General features: G+C 48.9%; 2 protein-coding genes and 1 long non-coding RNA gene across 3 annotated transcripts; 1 reads left to right on the top strand and 2 right to left on the bottom strand.

Annotated features, from left to right (window-relative positions):
• On the bottom strand, positions 409 to 8,180 carry LOC110255392. Its single transcript, XM_021062434.1, has 2 exons — positions 5,688 to 8,180; positions 409 to 5,161 (listed from the first exon to the last, which is right to left on the bottom strand). The coding sequence occupies exon 1, from the start codon at positions 6,581 to 6,583 to the stop codon at positions 5,762 to 5,764; it is 822 nt and encodes a 273-aa protein (XP_020918093.1). The 5' UTR covers positions 6,584 to 8,180; the 3' UTR covers positions 409 to 5,161; positions 5,688 to 5,761.
• SIX1 (SIX homeobox 1) lies at positions 8,760 to 12,982 on the bottom strand. The gene is given in 2 exon segments (NM_001199718.1): positions 8,760 to 10,080; positions 12,127 to 12,982. Coding segments are annotated over 2 exon segments (855 nt in total). The 5' UTR covers positions 12,687 to 12,982; the 3' UTR covers positions 8,760 to 9,785.
• Positions 11,259 to 16,546, top strand: LOC106509125. Its single transcript, XR_001306416.1, has 2 exons — positions 11,259 to 11,535; positions 15,391 to 16,546. It is a non-coding gene; the product is annotated as an uncharacterized LOC106509125 (long non-coding RNA).

The following is a 17,664-nucleotide window of genomic DNA, read 5'->3' on the forward strand; positions in this document are numbered from 1 at the left end:
AACTCTACCGTATGTGATGGCATCTACATAAGTGTTCAAATCATGAAGAACAATAGAGATGACAAACTCCAAGTATTATAGACTTAAACGTCATTCCAGAATCAAATTACTGAGGTTAAACTTCTAGATTCTAGACTCAGAGCCTCAGATTTAAGATTCAGCTTTGGGAGTTCCCGTTGTGGCGCAGTAGTTAACGAATCCGACTAGGAACCATGAGGTTGCGGGTTTGATCCCTGGCCTTGCTCAGTGGGTTAAGAATCCAGCGTTGCCATGAGCAGTGGTGTAGGTTGCAGAGGTGGCTCGGATCCCGTGTTGCTGTGCCTCTGGCATAGGCCAGCAGCTACAGCTCCGATTCGACCCCTAGCCTGGGAATCTCCATATGCCTTGGGAGCAGCCCAAGAAATGGCAAAAAGACAAAAAAAAAAAAAAAAAATTCAGCTTTGGCTACCCTCAGAGGCTAGTCATGCCTTAGGTCTCTATTAGCATAACCTGTGCTTCTTTCAGTGTTTCAGACAAAAGGAGATTATAGCCATAATCTGCCCTCACTGGCAACTCTAGCATGATGGGAATTTTCCCAGGTGGCTTTGAGAAAGTCTAAGGAAGTTTCAAGCATGTTATAATTACAGCTACTATTCATTATGTGTCTTTTGTGCCAAGCACTTTACATTTAATACCTCGGCTCATTTAAGCTTCATGGTACCCCTGCAGTATAAGTATCATAGTTCCCATTTTCTCTAATGAGGCTCAGTGAAGTTAGGTAACTTGCCCAAAGTCACACAAGTTGCAAAGTGTGTGCAAGTGATGGATCAGTTGACAATGTATTATTCTGCCTCCCACATCAGTTCTCTCTGAACATGGGTCTACGTTTAAAAAAGAAAATTACGTCCCTAGTCCCCATGAAGGCTGGGGCGAGATATGAGGACTGCCAATGGTGTCTGGGAAGGATTTCTGAATTCATGGAGGGAGAGAAAAAAGGAAATTCTGTAAGAGAACAAAGCTGTCGCAGCTGTCGGGGTTAAGGCGAAAAACTCGCCTTGAGGGGCCTGGGTTTTCTTCCTCCTACCAACCGGGAGCCTGCCAGGGTACCGGGCGCAGTGATTGACAAGAGAGTAGGACACAACTTCTCAGCTCCTCCCGCTCCCACCACCCCCACCCCACGCCACCTCCCAGCAGCCAACGGGGAGCTTCCCCTGCCAAGCGGGCGAGGCCGGAGGCAGAGGGATGCTGCTGACAGATGGGGGCGGCCGAGCGCGAGGGCGCTGAGTGAGGCCCGCGTGACGGCCAGCCCGGACTCTGGGTCGCAGCGGCTCGCCCTCCGCCGGCCCCTGGAGGGTCGGAAGGGACCCCCTCGCCCCAAGAGCTGGCGCGGGGTCCCAGAGCTCACCCAGGCCAGCGTGGCCTCAAAGACGGGGCCTGGTACAGAGACCGCGCTACCCGCCGGGGTCTCCGAGCCTGAGCCGCGGGTTTTCCTGCCCACTCCAGTCTGACACTAAAGATCCGTGTAACGGTGGGGGAGGCAGCGGCCCTTGCTCCCTGCTCGCTCTCCTCTGGGGCCTCTCGCACCCAGCTCGCTCCCTGCTCTGCTCTCTTCTCCTTCCTCAGCTCAGAAAGCCTGCCAGCCGCCGCCCCGACCCGCTGCCTTCTTCTCCCCCCACCCCGCGCCAGGCTCCGCTTTCCCTCCATCAACTCCAGGCCGAATTCAATCCGAGAAGGCTCCTTTGAGCTTTTGTGTTTGCTGGGAGAGATGTGGGCGCAGGAGGGATCGCGTTACAACTTTCATTTCCTGAAATGTTTGAGGGAACATCCAGGGTTTTTATCCCCCCATCAGGCCAGGCTATGGGCTCGGGTTTCAAGCCTTGTCACTCAGCTGTCACCAAACAAACGAAGCTCTCAGAGCCCTGGAGAGGGAGAGCTACCTGCTATTCATGACCCCCGGAGCAGGTGATCGCTCATGGGAAAAACAGGTAGAATTAATCATAGGGCTGTTCTCTGTTTCCTCTCCTTTCTGGCAGACCTGCCCACAGTGTGAAAACTGTCAGAAAACAAATTAACTCTTTCTTGTCCCCCAGAGGGAACAACAACAACAACAACAAAAACATTTTCAGAAAACCCACCACACACATTCATACCAAATGACCCAAATAACATTTGGAGGGAACATCTTTATGTCAACTCCACCTTGCAATTTCTTAGTTTGTGGGGTTCCCATTTTAGTAGGATTTGAAACATATGGAACCAGGGAAAAAATGAGACTTCTTTGGGTCACTTGGTTCTATCTACTTAAAGGAGTGTGATCTCAGAACTTAGATAAATTTCAACATCTCCTTCCTGACTGGATGTCAATGCAGTGGGCTTGATCCTAACAAAAGGAAAATGTCTCCCCTAACATAACTTTCAAATGTATTTCTGTAAATAGGTGTTTCCCCTCCCCTAGATTCTTCCCTTAAGTCACTTAAGGGAAGTGGAGCTTCTTCATTGGTCTCTGTATTAGAAAACACAAATGCTTTCAAAATTTCCCTCACTCATTTCATTCCTAACTCAATTGCCTTAGTTGAACAAAAGCAGAAAAGTTAGCATATTACTGCTGTTTTACCATTTACCTGCTACTCATTAAATACAATAATACAAATTTTAAATGTGCATTTATTTTTTATTTTGCCCTTTTATTTTTCTATATCTCTTTTCCTCCCTAGGAAATTTTTTTAAAATTGAAAGAGGAAATGCATACGGATTTGCTTCTAAGATATATTAATGTTGGAAAATTTAACCAGGACAGCTTGGGAGTCTTAAATCAGACTGATTTTCAAAAATAGAAATATGGTAAGGGGACTGCATTGTAATTCTGCTTTTCAGTTTTTCTATGAGAGTTTTTTTGTGAGAAATCAGGAGATATACTGTATGTAAAAATAATCCTCCTGGCATTCTTTATAAAGATTTTGTCTGTTTATTTTGAAAACAGCCATTGGTTCCAGATTCCCAGAACTGATTTTCTTAGATTAGCTATTTGTACTCAGAGGTAGAGCCTTGAGCAGTATTATTCTTCAATTAAAATCAAGAATTTGACTTTAGGAGGAAGCATGCTATGTTTATATAGCATCAGCAGTGCATAGAAAATATTCACCACACATATCTGAAGACAGACAAGGCTTCAATTGTTTAAATGTTCTTTTCACTTCATAGATACTAAGACACATTGACCTATCTAGCTTAATTTTCTTTAAGCTTGTTACCTACTTTAATACTAATGGCATCTTAGATACAGAGCTAATGCTTCTTCCTTGTAACCACTGCCTTGACTTAGAGGTTAAATTTCCTTTTGAAAGGTGTTGCAGACTATGCCACCTCACTCTCAAAATGTGCATTTTCTGTAGAAACTCTGAAAGCTGCTGCTCTCTTCCACCAACCACACCAGCCCCCACCACTACCACACAAACAAAAAGCTGCAAAACTTAAGGGAACATTACTATACACTAATGCTTATAGTTTAAATATCTGTTTGAGAGGCAACTAAAGATGTCACAGCTATGTGGTTTTGATTTTTTGTTTGTTTGTTTGTTTGTTTCACAGTCCCATTGCCTTTCCCTGGTATTTAGATCATTTGGATAACTGGCAAGTCAAATTAGAACTGAAGTGCTGCAAAGCAGCCAAAGCCATGTCTTGTGGGTAGTGGTGGGGGCAGAGAAGAGAGTATCTGAGTTTGTAAAAATATTTAATATAAAGTTAAAAAACATCTAGAAAGTTGGTTTTACAGGCTTGCTAGTTGCATGCTGCAGATTTTGTATCAGGGATGCCAACTGACCATCTCTATGAAAGGTTAAAGAATATTTCACAGTTTTTTTTTTTTTTTTGAAGACTCATGACAGTTTAACAGCTGGTATCGGTAAAAACATGTAGTCTAGGACTGTTTTTTTCCTTTAAGATGCCAAATACATATCAACTCGGATTCTGAACCCCCCCCCAAAAAAAACCTATGTATCTATTATAAATAAGCCATGGCATTTAAAAAGTTATAATCAATTTAAATCCTATATTAAAATAAATAATATAGCAAATTAAATTTGCCTTGTGTTAATCTATCAATGCTTCTATTTGGACCTGCCTATCTATGTCAGTTCCATAAAAGATTTATTTTCTAAGCTAGGGAGGGTGGGAAGGACAGGAGACCAGATGGAGGGAGCTGGTATACATTTCCTTGCCTCTTTATTATAGTAATACAGGGCCAGAATCTATCTTTCTACTTATCTGTCTTTTTAATGACAACTACTAATGACAGTGAGAAAGGCAGAGCAGCCAATATCACCTAATAGTATTTTAATTACAATTAGGTAGCCTCAGGTGCTTAAGTGAGTGTTAAATCTGAAGTTAACTCTTTTCCCTTTCAAAGATAAGATTGCTTGGGTTGGGTTTTTAGTTTTCGGTTTTTGTTAGTTTTTCCTTCTGCATTTTCCTGTTTGGGGGGGGCGGGTTGGGGGAAGAATGTGATTTTAAGAACATTTTAATGTTATGGAAAGGGAAAACAGTGAGCACTTTCTCAAAAAAGGGGCGGTAGAGTGGGGAAAGACTCCCGGGTAGGAAAGCTAAATTGGAGAACAAACCTTATGGGGGATTTGCTCTACCTGCTGCGAAATGGGGTCTCAGCTGTCCATTAACAAGTTAAAAGGAGAGAAGCCAAAGCTCAGAGGAGGAAGAGACTGGCGTCCTCGCGCCTCAAGCAGTCTCTTTCTCTTTGTTTTTAAATGCTACTGCAGTGTTGTTCCTCGCTGTCTGAAAGGACCACAGCGCTTAAAATACTGATTGCCATCCTCAGTGGGAGAACAGGTTTCCCATTTCATCAGTTGGAACGAAGTTTTGTGTGTATACTCGGTTTAAAACACTAGAGAAAATGCAGACTTTCCAGGGCAGCACTTTTTCACGGTAGACGTTGAGCCAACAATTTGCCCACAATTTTGGCTTTTCGGTCCTGGCTGACTTACCCAAATCTTTAAAGAATCTTCCTGGTGGAGCTATTGGATTCAATGGGGGGAGGGGGAGGGGTCGTCACTATGACCCTGAGTGGGCTCACAAGTTTCCACCTAAGGTCGCGGAGCATACCTGGGGCACCCTTGGTGTGAACGGCCCCTGGGAGCGAAGTGGGCACACTAGTTCCGCTGGCTTCGGGCGGCTAGAGAAGGTAATATGGATTAGTTGTTAGTTTTATACTCCTGGGAAAAGCTCAGAAAAAGGAAAAATACTGCAGAAAAAGCACTTGGGTCACCAGCGACTCTCCTCACCTTAACCCTGACACACCTGTTCCTGTCAATGCCACTGACCCCACCAAAGAAGGGCAGAGCGTGCGCCGCGACAGCCCAGCTCGAAGCGCGCTGCGGGCCTTGGCCGGCTCCTTCCTGCTGGGCCCCAGGGCAGTGCGAGGGGAGGAGGCTGCCGCTCGCCCCAGGGACACCGGCCGGGGGAAAACGCCCGAACAGGCCCGGCCGAGGAAGCTGCACCCCCCGCCCCCGCCCCCACTCTCCGGCACTGCCCAAGACTCTAGAAACCAGGGCCGACGTCCTTGGCTGTTGACCTTCCAAAGATAAGCAGGGGAAAGGGAGCCCTCTCTAGCGGGTAACCCTTCGCCGAATGCACGGGTGAGGAGCCCAGGTTCGAGAACCAAGGCCCGGGCCGCAGGAAGCAAAGGAAACGGGCCATACCTGAAGCGAGAAGGGCGGCGGGGCCTAGGCCGCCTCCCGACCAGGCTCTGGGGCCTGAGCCGGCTGCCCTGGGCTCAAAGCGCAGCGTCTGTGAACCGGGGAGCGCTCCCACCTGCTGCCGGGGGTGGCCGGGACCCTTCATTCCGCCGCCACAGGGCTGGATCCAACCCCGCGGTCGTGCGTCGGCACGGCTCATGTGCTCGCCCGGAACTAAGTCCTTGACTCAAAGAGCGAGACCTGACTTGGCCTTGGGAGGTGGCTCCGGGGTGCCCAAGGCCACGGTAGCTGGGTTGTCCCGAGAAGCTCAGGCCACAGCCTCCACGCTCTGGATCTTCGAGGCCAGCCTGGCAGCCTCTGCTCTCAGCGGCTCTGCGGGCTGAGCCACCCGGCCCTGCGACTGGAACTGCGCTGTGATGCGGCTCCCGGGAAGCGCGCAATTCTCTGTGAAGCTGTGAAGCGGCTCCGCGACAGCGGCGGCGGGCGGAGAGCAGCGGGTCCCAGAATCCCCGCACCTTGGGAGAGCGGAGTGACAAGAGCAGCCTCCGGAGACTGTGGGTAGCAGGAGAAGCTCCCCCGGTTTTCTGCAGTCGGAGACACGCGGAACCGAAGCCTCTGGCTCCCCAACCTGGAGTTCTGCTCGCAGACTTGCACCAAATACCTCCAGGCCGGGGAGGCAGTAGGCGTGAAGTCCCCTTTAGTCGTAGCCACCGCTGCAGCTGCCGCCGCCGCGGCGGCGGAGCAGGGGAAGGGCCGCCCCGCGCGCGGTCAGTGCCAGGTGCTGGACTGGCCCTCGGGGTGCGGGGGAGAGCGGCGGGACAAGGGTCCCTGCTTAGCAAACTCAGGGTTTGCCCATAAGCGCCGATGCCGCTGCATCTTCCTGGAAGCTTCCTCTTCATCTCGCGGTCAAGACCAAGCTGTCCTTGCCTGGAGAATAGTTCAAGATCGGCGGCGCTCAGCCCCAGCGGCGCCTTTCTCCCTGCCTGCACTTGTGGGGCTTGGGGGCTCTTGAGTGCCTACCTGCTGAGCCAAGTTCAGGAACCGCCGGCCAATCCCCTTGGCCTCTTGAGTATTTAGAAAGCTTCGTTCTCAGCCAAGAGGTCAAGGCGAACAGGCAGTGAGAACCTGAACGATCCTGTGTTCAGATTTTAAAAGTCAAAAATTTAAAAATCGCCCTAGTGTATTATTTTTGTTTTCATTTTACTTGGTCAAATTGCGTAAGGTTTTACCCTACAAACTATTTATAAGCCGTTTTTTCATTATTTTTGGCTCTTGTTATGAAACCTGTAAAAGAGAAATCGAAAAGTGGCTTTTGGTTCAGTTAACTGCGACGCTGAGAAGGTAAATAGAAGGTCCCTTAACAGCTGGTCCTTGAAGATTTCCTCGAGGAAAAAAAAAAAAAAAAAACACAAAAAACATGGTTAGTTCCCGCTAATGATCGTTCTAAAATGATTGCCAAGAAAACTCAAAGCGATATCCAGCTTTCTCGCCTCCTCCTGCTTGTCCCTGGTTTTGCCAGACAGAAAGGATGGTGAGGAAGGCATATTGTGCAATTTCTTATTAAACACATCTGGAATATGCACACTCTGGATCAAATGCCAGGGATTTTACAAAAGTTTATGACTGTGACAGAAAATTGTCCTTTTAATGAGTTTACAAGCAGTAATCACAGGGGCTTTTACAGGACCAGCCTGCTCTGCTCCTTGCCAGATCTGCAGACTTTTCCAAGATTCACCAACCAAGGGAGCAGGAAGTGGGCTGGGGCGCCAAAGGAGACAGAACTTCCAGGAGTCTAAAATTATACTAAACAGAGCTGGAAGAGTGGGGGGTAGTCATCAGAGTAGGAAGAGAGGGCATGTAAGAAATTAAAGTAATTGGCCCTTCCTATTTTCCAGGGAGATTTCCGCGGTGTCCTTTGAAGCCCGTCAGGGTCATTGAAAGCTATCTTTGAGCAGGGTGTTTGTTTTGGGGAGTGAATGTGAAGAATGTGAGGAGATCCCCTGTGAGAGCCCCTCCTGCAGAGGGTGGCATTTCTCTGTGGCCCAAGACGTGGAGAATAAACACCCTAGTGACTTAAATAAACAGCAGCTTAATGATCCAAAACACTAACAAGGGAGATTGGGACCCTGAGCTCCCAATCCAAATCATGGTCTCTGAGTGGCCTGTGAACATCTGTCCATCACTGAGGGAAAAAAATGACTTTATAAGTAAAAGTGACTACAGTTAAGTACGGTGAACCTTTCTCCTTTGAACTCAGTCAAAGCCATTTGACATAAAAAAGGGGGAACACCTCATAATAAGAAGGCCTTAATCTACCACCACCACCACCCCCCATTCTAGATCAGGACAGGAAAGATAAGAAAGGGTAAGAAAAACATGAATGTATTAATGGTGACACAGGTGAGAAAAATTAAAATTATGAAACGGTTGTGTTAGAAAATAAATAGACTTTTTCTGGGGAATAATATTTTACAAACACAAGCAAGCCAATCCCATTATCCTGAGTAGAATTTTAATAAATAATGCCATTAGTTTCACTAATTTTAAAAGCTAAATACAAAGATACATCATTTTTGCCCCAGGCAAAAATAATATGGAGCCTATATGATTACTGGGATTTTTCTGGACACTATTCGGCAGCACTGCAAAGAGCTCCTGTCCTGCTGGTCTGCTTTCTATTGGTACAGACTAATTCACAATGTTGCTATCCTTCTAAAAGTTCCATTTCCCCCCCAAGCAGATAAATTATTTTACTTTCACAGTCTTGTCATGAACTTGTTAATAATACAGAGCTATATACGAATTCTGTGTAGAAGAGCTAGTGGTAAACAAAATTGCATATCTAAATAATAAAAAAATAAATACCCCAAAGTTAAATTCACTCTTCTTCGGTCATATAATTAACTCAGTCACCACTCCTGGTTCAGGAGATGGCCTTCAACATACCCTGAAATTCATAACCACCATTAAGTAAGGAAGCAAAAAAAAAAAAACTATTCTTTTTTTTTTTTTTTTTTTTAAGGGCCCAGTGACAGCAATACACAACTCACCTTCCAGAAACAGAATCAGTACTTCTGGTGTTCTACTAAGTTTTAATTTAGACTGGTTTAGGTACAATAGAAAAGAAACCTGAAAACACATGCTGTTTAGTAACAAATACCAGGTTGCCAGATTTGTTACGTATTTTTGCAAGCTAGAAACTAGGAACAGGAGAAACCTTTAACAGGAGTAGGCTACAAATATGAAAGCTTTGAGGGCATGAGAAGTAATGGCATTCAGGAAAGTGTTTTTTCACATTGGTACATTTTAAAAGTTTGCCATAGAAAAAAACCCAAGGAAACAAACAACAACCACCCCCCCAACTAAATTTGACAAAAATAGTTGTATTACTAATGGTCACTTCTATTTCTAACTGCCTTATGTAGAGAGCATTAAGACATTTAGGCACTTGTTTTTTCCCCCAATACTGTTCTTTCATTTTAATCTACATAAAATTGTTTAACACTAAATATGAAAAATGTAAACTTAATTTTCCCCATCAAAAAAAATTGTAAGATCATATTTTTCCTATTCACCTTAAGAACACAACAAGTTCCTCCCAGGATGGAGGCTCTTTTCACTATTTTGACTTTCTCTCTCTCTTCTCTCTCATTTTCATTTCCTTTTCCTCTTCTCAAAACATTTTACCATAAATAAATTAAAAGGAAATAATTAAAATCCAGTTGATTTGTAAGCCCTGTTCATTGAACAAAAAAGAGAGGGACAGAGAGAAAGAGAGACTACTGAAGCAGCAATCTGGATTGCCCAGAACCAAGACTGGGTGACTGGATGTTTTTGTTTGTTTGGGTTTCTTCTTCTTCGTCTTCTTCTTCTTCTTCCTTTTCCCTGATCTGGGAGGGGAGATGCAAAAGTGGAAAGAGTTGGAGAGAAGAGGGCACTAAGCTTGAGACTGTGGTTGGTTTTGAGTTTTTAAAAGATATTTATGAAAGTTCACCATTCCTTTATGCGCAAAGAACCCCAGAAACAAGCTGCAAAAAAATGTTCCTGATTTCTATTTACAAGTGTCCCTAGTCGCTGCTTGAGGCCCCATTCCCTCCCCTCTTAGGACCCTAAGTCCACCAGACTGGAGGTGAGGGGGCCCAGCAGGGAGTCCTGGAGCTGATGCTGGTGGGCTTGCAGGCCGTGGGTGGGCTGCGAGGCCGTTAAACCCGGGAGGGAATAGTTTGAGCTCCTGGCGTGGCCCATATTGCCCTGCAGCAGAAGGACCGAGTTCTGGTCTGGACTTTGGGGAGGTGAGAATTCTTCTTCTGAGCTGGACATGAGCGGCTTTCCCCCTTCCAGAGGAGAGAGTTGATTCTGCTTGTTGGAGGAGGAGTTATTGTTTTCGGTGTTCTCCCTAAGAAATAGAGGACAACACCATATGGTTAAAAAAAAAAAAAAAAAAAAGTTAAAAAAAGTGTGAGATGGAGGGAGGAGAACTAGGAGTAGGAAAGGGCCATTGAGCAATCAGTCATTGACCCAAATGGAGGATCTCTGCCCTCTCACTCATCCCCAAGGGCCCTGGGGAAATGAGGAGGCAGCAGAGACTTGAGAAGGGGAGCTAAAGGGGAGCTGGGTCCTTACCTCTTCCAGATTTTAGAAAGCCAGATCAGCAGAGCTTATGTGCAACACAAAAATTACTTTAAAATTTTTGTTCAAGCAGTTATTTTTAAATACCTATCAACAAGCACGCATTTAGAAGTCACTAAATGTGAACAACTTCCAACAAATGGTTGTCGGTGATGAAGAAAATGATCAGGGGACGAAGAGCGCCCAGTGCACAGATGTTTGGGCATGAATCAAGTCAACTGTCCTGTTCCCATCTGAGGAAACAATTAACTGACAAGTTTTCCCCTGCCCCTGCCCGGAGGTTGTGGTTTCAGAGACACAGGACAGGTCATGGGAAGTGGTGTCCAGAGCGGCCCAGTGACCTGAGTAAACACACAGGGAGCGCAGCCAGTCTCTCCGATTTCATCAGGGAGTGGGCCCTCGGGCCTGACTTAAAGGACGGACGGCCGTTTTGCAACTAACGTCTAACTGGAATTGTACTGTCCCTGTTCCCGTGTTACTGGCTCAGTCCTCCTTGCCTCGCGGCCCTTTCCCAAACTCCCTGAGGACATCCACAGCAGCGCACCCTTTCCGGGCGGGGGAACTCCACCACCCCGCAACTGCGGGAGCCGGCGCGCCGCACCGGGCGTCAGTCCGGGCGCTGGGTGCTGGTAAACCAGGGCTCTAGGGCTCTCGCCGCTTTTACCTTAAGAGCGCTCGGCCTCCTCCCCACTCCCGGGCCTGCGGTCTCTCCCACTCCCTCCCCACCGGTCGCAGTCTCTCTCTCTCCCAGAAAGCCTATTTCAGTTGAATTTATCCAGACTTGGCTTTTCCGCCCAGAGGGGAGCAGGGCGGCAACATCTTCGGCCCCCAGGCTCTGAGGCGAACAAAAGAAACCCGGCCGACCCGGGCGCTCAGGTTTCGCGCAACCTGCTCGGCTCCCCGGAGTGCTCTCCCCACCGCCGCCTCCCCCACGCTCCTCCGAACCTCGAGCCTCGGTCGGAAGCGACAACACCCGGCTGGAGCCCGGCCAGGTGGCCGGGATGCTGGCGCGAGGAGGGCAGAGGCAGAGACAGATAAAGAAAAGATTGCCCTCTGAGCTCCAGGGCGAGAGAAGTATGAAACTGGGCATCCCTGCCTCGCCTGGGGCGGCAGCGGCGAGGACAGCGGACAGACTTGCTGCGCCCGCCGCCTGGCCACCGGCGAGGAAGCCAGCGAGGAGCGATCCATTCTGGGCTTGAGGCGCCTGGGAGTACATGCAACGGTAACTCGCCCCAAACTCTTGATTTCTTTTGAAAGATTCCTCCTTTTGTACAATTAGTGCGGGATGAAGCGACCTCTGGCCCAAAAGACTACAAGGAGAGAGCGAGTGCAGGACGAGGCGGGAGGGGAGACCGAACAAAAGTTTCAGCCAGCTCCACTCCTCCGGGGAGCAAGAGGAAAAAGGCTCGAGATCCTCCCTCCCTACTGAATCCCTTTCCTCAAGATCACACCTTCCTTTCTAATTTATCTAGAAACCCATTCTCGACCCGTCACTCCTGGCCCCCGCCAGCCTGGGAGGCATGAAAAACAAACCTAGCGCCAACATTTCCCGACACTCACATCCCAGGAAACCCACGCGCGGATGCTCAAATCAGAGGAGCCCCCCATCCCGAGCAAGCGATCTCAGAGTTCATGAACTTTCGCCGCAGGGCCGCGGAGGCCCGGGCGCCGCCCCGCGGACTGGCTCAGGCAGCAGGGACCTTTGCGGTGGCTGGTGCCTGGGGCGGGGAGGGGGGTGGGCGGGAAGAGGCGGAGAGGGAGAGGAAGGAAGACTTCCCCGGGTCCCCTGATTGTCAGGAATCACACCCCGTACCTTTCCTTGGCCTCGGCGGCCCGGTCTCGTTGCCTTCGGTTCTTGAACCAGTTGCTGACCTGGGTGGTGGTGAGGCCGGTGGCCTCGGCCAGCTCCCGCTTCTCACGCGGCGAGGGGTAGGGGTTATGGGCGTACCACTCCCGCAACACGCCCCGCGACTTCTCCTTGAAGCAGTAGCTGGTCTCTTCGCCGTCCCAGATAGTGCGCGGCAACGGGAATTTTCGGCGCACCCGATATTTGCCCACCGCGCCCAGGGGCCGACCGCGCAACTTCTCAGCCTCCACGTAGTGCGCCTTCAGCCACAGTTGTTGCAGCTTGGGGTGGTTGTGAGGCGAGAACTGGTGGCTCTCCAGGATCTTGTAAAGCTCGCGGAAGTTGCCGCGGTGGAAGGCGACCACCGCCTTGGCCTTGAGCACACTTTCGTTCTTGTGCAGGTGGTCGCAGGCTGGCAGCGACCACAGGAACCTGCCCAGGCGCTCCAGGTTCCCACCTTGTTGCAGAACCTCGCACACGCAAGCCACTTGCTCCTGTGTGAAGCCGAACGATGGCAGCATCGACATGGCTGGGGCCTGCCGAAGCGCACTGCCGGAGCGCACGCGGCAGGGAGCAGAGCCGAAAAAGCCGGGGGCGGCAGCCGCTGGGAGGGGGGGGCGCGGCTGCTCCTAACCCCCTCCCGAGGCTTTATGCAGGCGGAAAGACAAGTCAAGACTTGGGGACGACCGGCCAAAGAAGAAAATGAGTAGGGCGCGCACTGGACAGGGAGCGGCCGGCTCACTCCGCAGCTTTTCGGGCCTCTCAGGCTTCGGTCTCCCGCCGGGTGGATGCTGCTCGTTGCCGGGGAACTTGGTTTCTGTTCTACCCGCAGCTGCCTTAAAGCGCGCAGTGTCCCCGGCGCGCTGATTGGCTGCGGGCGGCGCCTATCCGGGGCTGGCCAGCCTGCTCGCCGCCTGGCCGGGCCGCGAGGCCCCGCCGCCCCGCGCGGGGAGGGCGAAGCTGTGGAGCGGGGGCGGGTGGGGAGTGGTGGGAGGAGTGGGACCGCGAGAGGTGGGAAGCGAGATGGGGAGGGAAGAGGGAGAGGCGCTTCGCGGGGACCGGGGGCGGTGGGAGTGGGTGAGTACGTCAGGACCCTGCAACGTGAGCCCCCTCTGCAGTGTCATCTAAGGGCAGCCGCTCTCATCTCTGCACAAATCAATGACTCCAGACCTTCATATTCCCCTTCTCTTCCTCTGTACCCCTGTCCCCGTCCCTTGCAGACTCGCCCTTTCCCGGTGAGCTCATATTTAATTACCTTAATGTTGGAATGAATAAGTAATGGATTGATGAATAGCTTAGAGAACGCGATAAATAATACAAGAGCAAGCAGATCAGTGCTCCGGACTGCAGCCGCTGGAAGAATGGCTTCAGCTCTAGGAGCCAAACCTAATTTCTCCTCTCTTCCCTCCTGCCCCCACCGCCCTCCAAAGGACTTGAATACTCCCAACTGCAGAGTACTTCTCATGTTCTCAAAAGGCCGCTACTATTTGGGACAGCGCAAAGAGCTGTTTAGAGCATAGTGGCTGAGCAATTGCTGAGGGTTCATTTGTGATTCGGTATCTTAATATTCTATGCTTTAAGTCGGCAGGCCTCTGGGCTCAGTTTCCACATCTGAGCAGTTGCATTTTCCGAGGCCACCTCTGCTACTGAGGAATGCCGAGAAGCTTTACTTGCTATTAGCAAAAATGCCCTGGGAACTTCACACGAAAGGCGCTGGATGGGGTGTAAATTAAATAAAACTGTGTCCGGCTCCAATAGCCCTCCGGTTGTAATATAATCCTTGCCCTGTTCTGAGAGGGACACTGCCCTCAAAGGGAGGAGGACAGTGGCTCCAAGAAGATTAAATAAAGAAGTGTGTGTGTGTGTGTGTGTGTGTGTGTGTGTGTGTGTGTAGATTGCAATGCTGGCCTATTTTACTGCCAGAGAATGAGAGATGTCCTACAATTTCAGTCCCATCATCTGTTATTTTGTGTTTGTGTAGAGAATGCTTAGTAAAACTGTAATTATTTTAAGCCTCATTTGCACACCTTGTTCCAAAGCAATTATTAAAAAGATTTTGAAAACAATTAGCATCTCTAAACAAAGATAATCTATTGTCAGTAGCTGAGACTGGCAAGAGATAAGAACAATGCAAGGAGATAAGGGGAGCCAAAGGATAGAAAGATAGTGACTTTATGGCTCTAGTTAACTCTGATTAGATAAGTTCAAAACAGAATTTTAAGCACATTTCAAAAATGCTTTTGACTTAAATGTGTCCTTTTAGTGACTGTGAGGAACAAACTCTAGATTCTTTAAACTTGCTTGTCTTCTTTAAATCTGCAAGAGCTCAGCACCACCGAACAATTTACATATTGAGACATAAGTGGGAGTGGGAGGAGAAGCAATGTGTGGGTTTCTCCTTATATTATTTATATGGTTTTAAAATGATGCACCCAGTCCAGTGCACCCTGGAACGTGCATTTTAAAATCATAAAAGGTTTCCACCTCCTAGCTGTCTCTGGGGAGACTCTGAGTAAGACACAAAGCTGCTTCTCTGCTGATCTCCCAAACAATGCATTTTGCGTCTTTGAAACCCTGCAGTATCCTGTGCAATTAGACCTTGAAAACAGATGCTGATATTTCATTGTATTTAGAATTATTTGAAAATGCATTTAATGGGTGCATACTATCTCAAAAGAGCCCCTAGTATATGGTGCACCCAATGACTTACTTTCTAAACTGGAAACCTGGCAAAGCAGAGCCCAAGCCCATGTGTCTGGTAATTTTCCCTCATGGTCTTATTTTAGTACTCATGATGTTTCAGATGAAGTCTTGAGGAACTGCTATGTCCTGCCAGGAGGAATGTCTCTGTTTGGAATGCTCCTTATTGGCATGGCAGCTCTGGGAGGATCAGAACAGATACTTAAATTCAGCTCTTAAAAATCAGCTAATATCCTAAAGTCTGGAGCAAGTGCACAGAATTACAATGTGTGTGTGTTGGGGGGAGTAGGGGAGGGATTCTGTAAGTACAACCAGTCTCTTAAAAGACAAATGGTATGTTGAGTATGGGGTGTACTCTATAATTAAAATTTTCGTATGAGGAAAGAGGTACAGCTTGGACAAATAAGAGCAGGTATAAATTTGCAGGGAATGATGGGGAGCAGAGAAATGACAATTAGATACCAATATTACCACCTTTTCCCCAGCTTCCTCCAGACCTCCTGACCACTTCTTTTCATCTCTCTTCAAAAGGAACTAAGAAGTACTGAGAAGTTGATGACAACTGGGAAGACGACCTAGTGGATGTGCCAAATGCAGGCACCTGGGTTGATGAGATGTGGAACTCTTCCTTGGAGGCCATGCCCAGCCCGACAGCCTTTCTCCTAGCATTCAATCCAGTAGATCGTGTGACTAGAAAGGAAAAGTGCTATTCGCTTTGTACCAACGAGCCTACCTGCTATTTCGATCCCTTGGTTAGGGGAACCAATTGTTATAAATGTTAATTATTGGCTCGGATATATAAGGTTTCCCAAAATGGAACCTTTCACTGAAAACCACTAAAAGAGGTAAAATGACATGAATTTACAAACCACATAAACCAAATGATCCATTTTAAATCGCACACGGAAAGGTTTGACTCGTTCTAGTAACTTAAAACCTTTTGCTGTCAATGCAAATCACAAGAAAACAGAGATGCGTCGGAAATTTAAAGGCGACGAGCAACCCTAGCTGCTGCTCTCGCAGCTTCGTGGCTCCCGAGGGTAACGCGGCTGGAAGGGGGCTCCCAACGCCAGGTTTCTGCTGGCCAGTGCCTCTACTGTGCAGGTAACGGCTGGGTGCGCACAAAGAAAGTCAACGCGGAGGCACCAGTTGGTGATGGGGTTGACAGAAGGCCTTGGTTCAAAAACTTCTATCTGGGACCCACTTGTTTCCCTTCTGACTTGAAGAGAGGTGCTTTGAGGCTCCCGGCCCGCTTTCTTGGAATTCCTTTGCCTTCGAGAAGGACAGCGGGGATTCTGCTCTACCTACAGATATTTGGATAAGAAGGGCTTTGGGACCGGTGTTTCTCCAATAAATTAGCGTCGTCGCTCTGGGCAGCGCTGAGACGTCCCCAATCCTGACTGAAGTGACAACGCTGATCTTTTTCCTCTACTTAGTGGGAAACGCCAGGTGCCCTCGACCCTTGGGACCCTTGGGACCCGTGCTCCGACGGCGGCGGCGCCCACCTGCCTCCTGAGGACGCTGCTCCGCGCGAGCGCTGAATAGGCCGAGGGCTCAGGCAGGGCGATTTGCGGACCCGGAGAAGAGAAACCCAAAACCAGTCCATTAGTAAATGAGTTTTGTGTTGTCAAGGTTCTTTCCCATCCACTTGCTGTTCTGAAAAATAGATCACGTTTCGTTATCTTTAGTGGGAATCTGCAACGTGACACCGGATCCGCGCGCCCCCGCCTCTCCTCCCTGCCTTCCTTCCAGCCTCGTTTGGTCAGGCCAAGGGGAGCCGGCGGGCCTCCTCGGCTTATTTTTGAACAATGAAGATTTGTCTGTTCCTCTAATATATTTATGTATGGAGGGAGGGAGGGAGTTTTCTCCCGGAATTGGGAAGCGCGCGAGCAGAGCCTTCAGCTTCCTTGGTGCGAAAACACTGGGCCAACCGGTGAGGGCCCCCCGCCCACACCTGAACAAACAGAACCCGCTGCGAGCCCGGCTTGCTGCTCAAAACCTTGCCGCCCCGCGCGGCTCCTGAAAATACAGTCTCCACATTGTCCCCGGGGTCCAGGAAGGGAGAGAGAGGAGAGAAAGACAGGCTGGGACACACCGCCGCGAGGGAACTCAGATTGAAGGAGGACAGCGCCGGAGTGTGTGTGTTTGGAGAGATTATCTTCTCCCTCTGTGTGTCTCCAAGTCTAGTCTCTCTAAATGTGTCTCTGTATGTCTCTTTCTACCTCGTTTTCTCTTTTCAATCTGAAAGAGGAAGATCATACATTCTGTGTTTGAACCTGTTTCTCATTCCTTTATTCTCTTTTTTTTTTAAATCTCTTATCCTCATCTCATCCTCTCTCTCATTTTGTTCCCTCATTGTTTCATTCTTTCATTTCTCCTCGCTCTCTCTCTCTCTCTCACACACACACACTCACCACACACTCTTCTCTCTCTTTAGATCCTTCTATTTCTCTCTTTTTTTTCACTCTCTCTTTCCTTCCCCCCTTTCTCCTCCCCTCCTCAATGCTCTCCTTGCCTATGCCTGTTTCCCCAGGACCAGTTGCTGTGAGGTTTCACAGGCAGCTTCCTGTGCTAATATCAGGCATCCAGGCAGCTCCAGGCTGGTAGACACTGAAGGGACATCAGGCTCAGACTGTGGGGGCCACCATGCTGAGTCAAAAGGTGGGGGCGCCCATGGGTAGGGCTGAAGAAGGTGAGTTGGCCACCTTGGGGAAAGGGGCAGATTTAAGAGGCACTCCGAGAAGGTTCAGGCCCAGAGCTTTGTGCCATCCACCAGGTTTGAGCCAGAAGACACTGCTCAACTTC

The sequence above is a fragment of the Sus scrofa genome, chromosome 1, assembly GCF_000003025.6.
Source record: "Sus scrofa isolate TJ Tabasco breed Duroc chromosome 1, Sscrofa11.1, whole genome shotgun sequence".
NCBI classification, from domain to species: domain Eukaryota; kingdom Metazoa; phylum Chordata; class Mammalia; order Artiodactyla; family Suidae; genus Sus; species Sus scrofa.